The sequence below is a fragment of the Lipotes vexillifer genome, unplaced genomic scaffold (assembly GCF_000442215.2).
Source record: "Lipotes vexillifer unplaced genomic scaffold, Lipotes_vexillifer_v1.1 scaffold384, whole genome shotgun sequence".
NCBI classification, from domain to species: domain Eukaryota; kingdom Metazoa; phylum Chordata; class Mammalia; order Artiodactyla; family Lipotidae; genus Lipotes; species Lipotes vexillifer.
Genome location: NW_006793498.1, coordinates 680,928 through 693,560, shown reverse-complemented (window position 1 = coordinate 693,560; position 12,633 = coordinate 680,928). Strand labels below are relative to the sequence as shown.

At 44.3% G+C, this 12,633-nt stretch overlaps 1 protein-coding gene across 1 annotated transcript in view; it reads right to left on the bottom strand.

Moving 5' to 3' along the window:
- EBPL (EBP like) overlaps positions 1 to 12,576 on the bottom strand; it is a 41,740-nt gene extending 29,164 nt beyond the window's left edge. The window contains exon 1 of the mRNA XM_007466421.1: positions 12,387 to 12,576. Within this exon, the coding sequence (XP_007466483.1) occupies positions 12,387 to 12,557 (171 nt within the window). The 5' untranslated portion in view covers positions 12,558 to 12,576. The remainder of the gene's footprint in view (positions 1 to 12,386) is intronic.
- Between the last annotated feature and the right edge of the window lie 57 nt (positions 12,577 to 12,633).

The window sequence follows — 12,633 nt, the reverse complement described above, 5'->3', positions numbered from 1 at the left end:
GGCTCGGGCTTCGGAGGTCTGATCGCAGGGAGAGGACTGGGGTTGGCGGCGTGAACACAGCCTGCAGGGGGTTAGTGCACCACGGCTAGCCGGGAGGGAGTCTGGGAAAAAGTCTGGAGCTGCCAAAGAGACAAGAGACTTTTTCTTCCCTCTCTGTTTCCTGGAACGTGAGGAGAGAGGATTAAGAGCGCTGCTTAAAGGAGCTCCAGAGACGGGCGCGAGCCACAGCTATCAGCGCGGACCCCAGAGATGGGCATGAGACTCCTGCCGCCACCAAGAAGCCTGTGTGCGAGCACAGGTCACTATCCACATCTCCCCTCCTGGGAGCCTATGCAGCCCGCCACTGCCAGGGTCCCGTGATCCAGGGACAACTTCCCCGGGAGAACGCACGGCGCGCCTCAGGCTGGTGCAATGTCATGTTGGCCTCTGCCGCCGCAGGCCCGCCCCGCACTCCGTGCCCCTCCCTCCCCCTGGCCTGAGTGAGCCAGAGCCCCCGAATCAGCGGCTCCTTTAACCCCGTCCTGTCTGAGCGAAGGACGGACGCCCTCCGGCAACCTACACGCAGAGGCGGGGCCAAATCCAAAGCTGAGCCCCTGGGAGCTGTGCGAACAAAGAAGAGAAAGGGAAATCCCTCCCAGCACATCGGCAGGCAGACTCTCAACCACTGCACCACCAGGGAAGCCCTCTTTTTTTTTTTTTACTACTTTAAAAAATTTTTTAATAATTATTTTTTTTTAATTTTAACAACTATTTTATTTTCTTCTTTCTTTCGTTCTTTTTTTTGTTTTTTTCTCCCTTTTATTCTGAGCCATGTGTATGACAGGCTCTTGGTGCTCCAGCCTGGAGTCAGGGCTGTGCCTCTGAGGTGGGAGAGCCAAGTTCAGGACATTGGTCCACAAGTGACCTCCCGGTTCCATGTAATATCAAACGGTGAAAACCTCCCAGAGATGTCCATCTCAATGCTAAGACCCAGCTCCACTCAACGACCAACAAGCTACAGTGCTGGACACCCTATGCCAAACAACTAGCAAGACAGGAACACAACCCCACCTATTAGCGGAGAGGCTGCCTAAAATCATAATAAGGCCACAGACACCCCAAAACACACCACCAGATGTGGTCCTGCCCAACAGAAAGACAAGATCCAGCCTCATCCACCAAAACACAGGCACTAGTCCCCTCCACCAGGAAGTCTACACAACCCACTGAACCAACCTTAGCCACTGGGGGCAGACACCAAAAAAAACAGGAACTATGAACCTGCAGCCTGCAAAAAGGAAACCCCAATCACAGTAAGTTAAGCAAAATGAGGAGACAGAGAAACACACAGCAGATGAAGGAACAAGGTAAAAACCCACCAGACCTAACAAATGAAGAGGAAATAGGCAGTCTACCTGAAAAAGAATTCAGAACGATAGTACACATGATCCAAAATCTTGGAAACAGAATGGAGAAAATACAAGAAACGTTTAACAAGGACCTAGAAGAACTAAAGAGCAAACAAACAGTGATGAACAACACAATAAAGGCAATTAAAAATTCTCTAGAAGGGGCTTCCCTGGTGGCGCAGTGGTTGAGAGTCCACCTGCCGATGCAGGGGACACGTGTTTGTGCCCCGGTCCAGGAAGATCCCACATGCCATGGAGCAGCTGGGCCCGTGAGCCATGGCCACTGAGCCTGCACATCCGGAGCCTGTGCTCCACAACGGAAGAGGCCACAACAGTGAGAGGCCCGCGTACCGCAAAAAAAAAAAAAAAATTCTCCAGAAGGAATCAATAGCAGAATAACTGAGGCAGAAGAACGGATAAGTGACCTGGAAGATAAAATAGTGGAAATAACTACTGCAGAGCAGAATAAAGAAAAAAGAATGAGGAGAACCGAGGACAGTCTCAGAAACCTCTGGGACAACATTAAATGCACCAACATTCGAATTATATGGGTCCCAGAAGAAGAGAAAAAGAAAGGGACTGAGAAAATATTTGAAGAGATTATAGTTGAAAACTTCCCTAATATGGGAAAGGAAATAGTTAATCAAGTCCAGGAAGCATAGAGAGTCCCATACAGCATAAATCCAAGGACAAACACACCAAGATACATATTAATCAAACTGTCAAAAATTAAATACAAAGAAAACATGTTAAAAGCAGCAAGGGAAAAACAACAAATAACATACAAGGGAATCCCCATAAGGTTAAGAGCTGATATTTCAGCAGAAACTCTGCACTCTACAAGCCAGAAGGGAGTGGCAGGACATACTGAAAGTGATGAAGGAGAAAAACCTACAACCAAGATTACTCTACCCAGCAAGGATCTCATTCAGATTTGATGGAGAAATTAAAACCTTTACAGACAAGCAAAAGCTAAGAGAATTCAGCATCACCAAACCAGCTTTACAACAAATGCTAAAGGAACTTCTCTAGGAAGGAAACACAAGAGAAGGAAAAGACCTACAAAAACAAACCCAAAACAATTAAGAAAATGGTAATAGGAACATACATATCTATAATTACCTTAAATGTAAATGGATTAAATGTTCCCACCAAAAGACATAGACTGGCTGAATGAATACAAAAACAAGACCCGTATGTATGCTGTCTACAAGAGACCAACTTCAGACCTAGGGACACATACAGACTGAAAGTGAGGGGATGGAAAAAGATATTTCACACAAATGGAAATCAAAAGAAAGCTGGAGTAGCAATTCTCATGTCAGATAAAATAGACTTTAAAACAAAGACCATTACAAGAGACAAAGAAGGACACTACATAATGATCAAGGGATGAATCCAAGAAGAAGATATAACAATTGGAAATATTTATGCACCCAACATAGGAGCACCTCAATACATAAGGCAAATACTAACAATAAAAGGGGAAACGGACAGTAACACATTCGTAGTAGGGGACTTTAACCACCCCACTTTCACCAATGGACAGATCATCCAAGATGAAAATAAATAAGGAAACACAAGCTTTAAATGATACATTAAACAAGATGGACTTAATTGATATTTATAGGACATTCCATCCGAAAACAACAGAATACACTTTCCTCTCAAGTGCTCATGGAACATTCTCCAAGATAGATCATATCTTGGGTCACAAATCAAGCCTTGGTAAATTTAAGAAAATTGTAATTGTATCAAGTATCTTTTCCAACCGCAACGCTATCAGACTAGATATCAATTACAGGAAAAAATCTGCAAAAAATACAAACACATGGAGGCTAAAGAATACACTAGTTAATAACCAAGAGATCACTGAAGAAATCAAAGAGGAAATCAAAAAATACCTAGAAACAAATGACAATGAAAACATGACGACCCAAAACCTATGGGATGCAGCAAAAGCAGTTCTAAGAGGGAAGTTTATAGCAATACAATCCTACCTTAAGAAACAAGAAACATCTCAAATAAACAACCTAACCTTACACCTCAAGCAATTAGAGAAAGAAGAACAAAAAACCCCCAAAGTTAGCAGAAGGGAAGAAATCATAAAGATCAGATCAGAAATAAATGAAAAAGAAATGAAGAAAACGATAGCAAAGATCAATAAAACTAAAAGCTGGTTCTTTGAGAAGATAAACAAAATTGACAAACCATTAGCTAGACTCATCAGGAAAAAAGGGAGATGACTCAAATCAATAGAATTAGAAATGAAAAAGGAGAAGTAACAACTGACACTGCAGAAATACAAAGGATCATGAGAGATTACTACAAGCAACTCTATGCCAATAAAATGGACAACCTGGAAGAAATGGACAAATTCTTAGAAATGCACAACCTTCCAAGACTGAACCAGGAAGAAATAGAAAATATGAACAGACCAATCACAAGCACTGAAATTGAAACTGTGATTAAAAATCTTCCAAGAACAACAACAAAATTTTCCAACAAATAAAAGCCCAGGACCAGATGTCTTCATAGGCAAATTCTATCAAACATTTAGAGAAGAACTAACACCTATCCTCAAACTCTTCCAAAATACAGCAGAGGGAGGAACACTCCCAAACTCATTCTACGAGGCCACCATCACCCGGATACCAAAACCAGACAAAGATGTCACAAAGAAAGAAAACTACAGGCCAATATCACTGATGAACATAGATGCAAAAAAACCTCAACAAAATACTAGCAAACAGAATCCAACCGCACATTAAAAGGATCACACACCATGATCAAGTGGGGTTTATCCCAGGAATGCAAGGATTCCTCAATATACGCAAATTAATAAATGTGATACACCATATTAACAAACTGAATGAGAAAAACCACATGATCATCTCAATAGATGCAGAGAAAGCTTTCGACAAAATTCAACACCCATTTATGATAAAAACCCTCCAGAAAGTAGGCATAGAGGGAACTTACCGCAACATAATAAAGGCCATATATGACAAACCCACAGCCAACATCGTCCTCAATGGTGAAAAACTGAAATCATTTCCACTAAGATCAGGAACAAGACAAGGTTGCCCACCCTCACCACTATTATTCAACATAGTTTTGGAAGTTTTAGCCACAGCAATCAGAGAAGAAAGAGAAATAAAAGGAATCCAAATCAGAAAAGAAGAAATAAAGCTGTCACTGTTTGCAGATGACATGATACTATACATAGAGAATCCTAAAGATGCTACCAGAAAACTACTAGAGCTAATCAATGAATTTGGTAAAGTAGCAGGATACAAAATTAATGCACAGAAATCTCTTGCATTCCTGTACATTAATGATGAAAAATCTGAAAGTGAAATTAAGAAAACACTACCATTTACCATTGCAACAAAAAGAATAAAATATCTAGAAATAAACCTAACTAAGGAGACAAAAGACCTGTATGCAGAAAATTATAAGACACTGGTGAAAGAAATTAAAGATGATACAAACAGATGGAGAGATATACCATGTTCTTGGATTGGAAGAATCAACAGTGTGAAAATGACTCTACTATGCAAAGCAATCTACAGATTCAATGCAATCCCTATCAAGCTACCACTGGCATTTTTCACAGACCTAGAACAAAAAATTTCACAATTTGTATGGAAACACAAAAGACCCTGAATAGCCAAAGCAATCTTGAGAAAGAAAAATGGAGCTGGAGGAATCAGGCTCCCTGACTTCAGACTATACTACAATGCTACAGTAATCAAGAGAGTATGGTACTGGCACAAAAACAGAAATATAGACCAATGGAACAGGATAGAAATCCCAGAGATAAACCCACTCACATATGGTCACCTTATCTTTGATAAAGGAGGCAAGAATATACAGTGGAGAAAAGACAGTCTCTTCAATAAGTGGGGCTGGGAAAACTGGACAGCTACATGTAAAAGAATGAAATTAGAACACTCCCTAACACCATACACAAAAATAAACTCAGAATGGATTAGAGACCTACATGGAAGGCCAGACACTATCAAACTCTTAGAGGAAAACACAGGCAGAACACTCTTTGACATAAATCACAGCAAGATCCTTTTTGACCCACCTCCTAGAGAAAGGGAAATAAAAATAAACAAATGGGACCTAATGAAACTTCAAAGCTTTTGCACAGCAAAGGAAACGATAAACAAGACGAAAAGACAACCCTCAGAATGGGAGAAAATATTTTCAAAGGAAGCAACTGACAAAGGATTAATCTCCAAAATTTACAAGCAGCTCATGCAGCTCAATATCAAAAAAACAAACAACCCAATCCAAAAATGGGCAGAAGATCTTAACAGACATTTCTCCAAAGAAGATATACAGATTGCCAACAAACACATGAAAGAATGCGCAACATCATTAATCATTAGAAAAATGCAAATCAAAACTACAATGAGGGGCTTAGCTGGTGGCGCAGTGGTTGAGAGTCCGCCTGCTGATGCAGGGGACACGGGTTCGTGCCCCAGTCCGGGAAGATCCCACATGCCGCGGAGCGGCTAAGCCTGTGAGCCATGGCCGCTGAGCCTGCGCGTCCGGAGCCTGTGCTCCGCAACGGGAGAGGCCACAACAGTGAGAGGCCCGCGTACCGCAAAAAAAAAAAAAAAGAGAAAATGGTCATGAAGAACCTAGGGGCAAGACTGGGAATAAAGACGCAGACCTACTAGAGAATGGACTGGAGGATACGGGGAGGGGGAAGGGTAAGTTGTCCCAAAGTGAGAGAGTGGCATGGACATATATACATTACCAAATGTAAAATAGATAGCTAGTGGGAAGCAGTCGCATAGCACAGGGAGATCTGCTCGGTGCTTTGTGACCACCTACAGGGGCGGGATAGGGAGGGTGGGAGGTAGGGAGAAACAAGAGAGAAGAGATATGGGGATATATGTATATGTATAACTGATTCACTTTGTTATAAAGCAGAAACTAACACACCATTATTATAAAGCAATTATACTCCAATAAAGATGTTAAAAAAAAATCTTTTTTTATACCCCATGGCCCAGTCAAGCCGACACGTAAAATTAACCATAATAAACATTTACCATTAATACACACCTAAACTAACTGTGATTCACCAGGCTCACCAAACAGCACAAGGACTGTAAATTCATTTACCAGAGAGGATATCTATCTTAGAGTAGAACTGATGAAGATGACGATGCCAAAAAAGGAAAGGAAAACAGGAGCCAGTAACAGACGGTGAATTAAAAGGCAACTTCAGACCTCATGGTAAAGTAGGAGGAGGAAGAAATTTTTAGAAAGTCCCAAGGTCGGAGGCTGAAGTTATTGTGGTGAACAGATGGTGATGTTAAATGGAAAAGGGTAATGTCCAAAATACACAAATCAATAGGAACTTAAGCAGCCTCAGGATTTCTTGAAGACTAACCGTGGATGTTAAGGCAGAATGAATGGAGAGACTACCCAGCCCAGATTTTCTGTGATGGCTGCCCTGCACCCTGACGGACAAGCCCAAGTCGTGCTCCACAGTGATGAAAAGGTGGGAATGACTAGTCAAGGGGCTTGAGCAGAGGACAAGTGGTAGACTCAGGCAGACGCAGCTCTGCTGGAGGTCAGTTTACGCGGTCAGGCAGCCCATGGTGTCTGTGCGCACACGCCTCTGCCCTTCACTCTCCCCTTGACCAGGTTCCTGCTCACAAACAGGCTCAGACCTTCCCATCTTAAACCCAGAGTCTCTCGCCTGCCCCTGCCTGTCTTTTGAGCTTTCCTTTGTAAACAAAGAAGAACAAAGGGTGTTGCTGAGCTCCCAGCTCTACAAGAATTAAGTCAATAGCCACTGCAGTCGCTGACAGCGCACCCTGAGAGGAGCTTGGGATGAAAGACAGGGTGAGACACTCTGTGCTTCAGAAAAACAGGCCCCATAGGTAGTTAGACGCATATCTCAGGAAGAATTTTTAAGAGCCCAGATTCTTGCATCTTCCTGTACATGGAAAAGCACTGATATCATTAGCTGGAGATATCTGCTCTTTGCGACTAGCAGTGATCTTTTACCAAGAATGTAGGCTGACTGCACGTATTCCCGAGCCAAAAACCATAAACAAGCTGGTTTCTCCCCCATCTTTTGGGAGTAGTTTCCTCAGAGCTCCCAAGAGGTTGTCTCCCGGCCCACAGTCTTCAGTAAGGTCCCTGAATAAAACTCAAAACCCTTAGATTGTCCATTTTTCTTTAAGCTGGTGCCTTCCTACACTCTCCTTGCTCCCACCACCAGATCTCCTGAAGGTCTTGCATATGCAGCCTCCACTTCTTCTCTATCCCACCTGCTAAGCCCCTTCCTCTGGCTCCTGGTCCCTCCATTCAAGCAATACTACTCTACCACTGACTTCCTGATGGCTGGTCCCAGAGGCCCTGGCTCAGCCTTCACCTTTTTTTAAATGTTAAATTTTAATTTTTTTAATGGTGCTGCACATTTAACAGGGATCTTGAAATTCCCTCCCTTGGGTCCCAGGACCCAGCACTATCCTGTTCTTGGTCTTTCCCACTTTCTCCCCTTCCTGATCTTCCTCTCCCTGATTGTTCAATGCAGACATCTTAAAAGACTCTGCTGTCATCCCTCAGCCTTTTCACCTTTCTGTTTTCTCTTACTCAGAAGTCACTCATCACCTGGGCTTCCTGTTGTCTCCTCCAAGGCAGTGAAGAACTTCCAACTCTCTATTCTGCCCTGTTTTCCCAACAGGTCTTACATTTTCAATGCCTTCTGGCCATTTCCCCTCAACCACACCCCCAGCCCCAGATTCACAGTCCTAAAATCCGACTTTCCTGTCTTTGTTAACGTTATCAACATTATCCACGTTGGCCAGGTTCTAAACCCCAAGATCATCTCCACCCACAATGTAAAAGGGGTCACTATGACTTACAAAATTCTCCCCTGCAAAGTCTCTCGTATTTATCTTTCCTCCCCATTTTAACCTCCACCATCACCTTAGCTCAGCTCTTTCTTCTCACTCCTAAAAAACTGCAATTGCTTTTACCTGATCTTCTTACCCCTGAACTGTCCTTTCCAATCCACCCTGCACCTGTTGGGAGACAATTCTGCTTGACTATCTCCTAGTCCTGCACTGTCTTGGATGTCTGAGCACAGGCATTTACAGATAATTTAAGAATATTTATGTAAGGAGACATTCCAGGGAAGTAGAGCTTAGAGACATCTCCCTCCTGAGAAAAAGACCTTGCCTCCTCGTCCCCAGAGAAGATTTGTTTTCATGCCTGAGTAAAGATACAGTCTCTCTCCAGAGAGAAGTACGAGCAGGTCACTAGCAGCTCCATATAAGAAAGGAGCCTAATTTGGGTGTTTTCTCCTGTAATGCACCCCCAGCATGCGCAGGTTATCATCTGGCCCTCACTGTATTGCCCTGTGGAGCTTGGGGAATCAACCAGGCTAACTTGTTTAACTTGTAAGAAGGGTAAAATCTCAGACCCCTTACAGTTTGACTTACACCACCACCAAGCTATCTTTTGAAAGATCTACGTTGGCCATACTTCCTTGCTTGAAACCCTTCAATGGCTCCCTACCACAGAATAAAACTCCAAGTCTCACCTGTCATTCAAGTTCCCTTTCCTGCCTGTCCTCCCACCTTATATAAGGGACTTGAGAATTTGAGGATTTTTGTATCCCCAGGGGTCATGGAAGCAACCTACCATGCATACCAAAGGAGGATTATACTATTGAGAAAGAAAGAGAAAGCAAAGTTTTCAATAATCATCTAGGTCTGTAGATGTTTATCAGTTGGAGAGATGTTGCTGGAATCTTACCCTATGTAAATCTTGTGCTCTAATCAATCTGGACTTCCAGATGTCTCCCAAACATAGGAGTACACATCCTGCTTCCAGGCTCTGGCCATGCCTAGAATGCTATACTTAGATCGCAGATGAGGGAAAACCCATGAAGCACCAATGCAAGAAATGCCTATTGCCAACTTTTGAGGGATGGTGAGTCATGCCATTGATTTCCTCATGTATGTCACCATGGCTCCTACCAGATGGGAAACGAACCAGACCTTCATCTTGGCCATAGCTGACTAAACTGAAGGTCAGTTCTGCAGCCCCGAATAACCACAGTCTGGCTGGACATCTGGGAGGTGAACTACCTCTGGGAATGCTTGGCCTGAAACTCTGTCCAATAGGGGAGCTCTGCATTTGATGGCGGCCAACAAACCCAAACATGTCCTCTGTTTGAGAAGTAAAGGCAAAAGGGGTGAGGAGAAGCAGCTCAGGTTCTAGTGGGAACAAGTGAGTTGTGGTTTCAGATCTCCTCCAGCCCCTACATTCCAATCTTAGCTCCTGCCACATTTCTAGGTATTCTTGCAACGAACTCCCAATTATCCCAAAGATAATACAGACATGCATTTGTCTTGCAGGCCTCAACCACTTAGTCAAGTGCCTTCTCACCAGTCTCTAAGACTTGTGTACCAAGATGCTGGTTGAAACAGTGTGTAAATAGTAAATTTAACCAGCCAATATTAACGGGCCTGTTTTTATTTATCATATTTCTTCATCAGTTGTAAGATATATCCCAAGCTCAGAGACAAAAAATATCAACAAAAGAAGCCACAGTGGTTATGTCATTCATTGTTGCAACATGCGAAAAAATGTGCATTTTAGAATGAAAGAACTAAGATATGGTGTAAACAGTGGGATGTTTTGCAGCTAGGACAGGTAAATGGCACAAGATGGGGCCGTGGGTGGGGGCACGGAGGCATTTCCTTCAGAACAAGGAGGGGGGAGAGTGGAGCAATGATTCCACCCATGGGGCTACACCTCAAGTTGCCACAAATGGAGATGTTACTGAGCCCGTGTGCCACAACTATTTAAGACCGGGCACCTAGAGCCAGTGCTCCGCAACGAAAAGCCACTGCAATGAGAAGCCTGCAAACCGCAGCAAAGAGTAGCCCCCGCTCGTCGCAACTGGAGAAAGCCCACGCGCAGCAACGGAGATCCAACGCAGCCAAAAATAAATTTAAAAAATTTTAAAAATCCAAAAAGCAGCAGGAGTATGAGGGAGAGGAGCAATAGGCCACATCAGCTTGGTACTAGATGCTTTTACCTGTGGTATCTTATCTTGACAACAACCCTAGGAGTTCAGTGTTTTCTCATTTTACAAATGTGAAAAGAGGCTCAGACATTAAATAATTTGTCTAAGGACGCTGTCACGTCTGTGCGTGAAAAGTAGAATTAATTTTAAACCAGGTAGAAGACATATGTGTATATGTTTTAGTGTTTTTATAACTTTTTTGTGTGTCTAAAATATAATACTCTCTTAAGTGGGCCTAGCAACCTGTTTTACTGCCCCTGTTCTTTGGGACACCTTGTGTTCAGTGACAGCTTAAAAATCAATTCTATAAATAAAGGAGTTAAGGGAAGTATTTACTGTCTGTTATCTCCACAAGCTGACTATTAGGAAAGAAGGAATTTCATCATTCCAGCAACATCTCGTATGTGCACATATCCAACGGATAACATCTATAGCCCTAGATGATTATCCAAAACTTTGCTTTCTCTTTCTTTCTCAATACTCCATCTCTCCCTCAGTATCCTCAGGTGGATTGCTTCCAGGACCCCTGGGGATACCAAAATCTGCAAATGCTCCAGTCCCTTAGGTAGAAATGGAGTATTATGTGCATAGAACCTGACATCCTCCCTTATATTTTAACTCGTCTCTAGCTTACCTTTAATGCCTCACACAATGGAAACGCTATGTAAATAGCTGCGGGGAAGTAGGTTGGGAGGGTGGCAAATTCAAGTTTTGCTTTTTGGAAATTTCTGGATTTTTTTTTTCTTTCTGGTATTTTCTATTCTCCACTGGTTGAATCCGCAGCTGCCGAGGAGGATGGATTGTATAGACTCTGGCTTCACATTAGCTATAGGTTTGCCTAGATTTAAGCAAGGTCAAATTTGCAAAAAAAGATATTGTGGCATAGTTTTTTTTTTTTTTTTCTTGCGTTATGCGGGCCTCTCACTGTCGTGGCCTCTCCCATTTGCGGAGCACAGGCTCCGGACGCGCAGGCCCAGCGGCCATGGCTCACGGGCCCAGCCGCTCCGCGGCATGTGGGATCTTCCCGAAACGGGGCACCAACCCGCGTCTCCTGCATCGGCAGGCGGACTCTCAAGCACTGCGCCACCAGGGAAGCCCTGTGGCATAGTTTTTAAACAAAGCTTTAAAATAAGAAGTGTGTGCACAGGGAAGGGGGCATTTTCAATAGAATTCCTTAAATACAACAGTCCTGGCCATTTATAAAGTGAGTTAAACTTTTAAGGATATGTTTCCTAAAGCCTGGCGTGAAAGAAAGTGCAAGCTTTGGAGCCAGACTAAACCTGACTCTGAATCATGCCAGTTGTGTGGCACTATAAAGTCACCTAACTTTGCAGGGCCCGTTTTGTCCTCTGTAAAATGGGGACAATTATAAGTACCTTACGGGGTGTTCATAGGTCTGAAATTTTAAACAGTACTGTGCCTGCATACAGTCGTCACCCAATAAATGGTGATTACTATTGCAGGGCGGGGGGCTGGTTTTGGTCCAGGGCCCAGCACGCCTCATCACCTCTCCCTGCTCCCTCTGGGGCATTCAAAAACTCTCTCAATTACGTTCCACATTTATGTGCAGGATAAGATGTTAAGTAAGCCAAGGCCTTTCGGTAGTTTACAAACCGACTAACAACACCGTACACGAATAACAATTTCCATGGTTTTCTGATTTTTTGTTTTTTGTTTTTTTGGCGGGGGGTAGAGGAATTGGCACCATAGGGAGGCTGCGCTCTCTTTTTACAGACTTGGGACCTCGGAGAGGTGTAGCATCTGGCCAAAGGCCACGGGCACCGCGGCCTCTAGAGGTTTCCCGGGTCTCCCGCCACGGGACGGGGCGGCCGAGTCGTCCATGTCGTTTTCTGGAAACTCTCTGGGACGAGGGAGGCGGCGTCCGCCCGCGTTTTCGATGCCGAGGCGACCACACTTACCAGTGCGAAGTGCACCAGGGCGTCGAAGCAGAGCCAGGCTAGCGCCCCGCGGTCCGCAGCCCCCAGCCCGCGGCCCAGGCGCAGACCCAAGGCGCAGCCCACGGCCAGCAGCGCGGCGCACAGCAGCAGCGAGCCTCCAGCCGCGGCGCCCACTTCCCAGCCGCCACGCATGCTTCCTGCTCCCGGCGCCGACTGCGGGGCACTAACAGCCAGGATTGCCCGGTGCGCCGGGAGAGGCGGGGCGGCG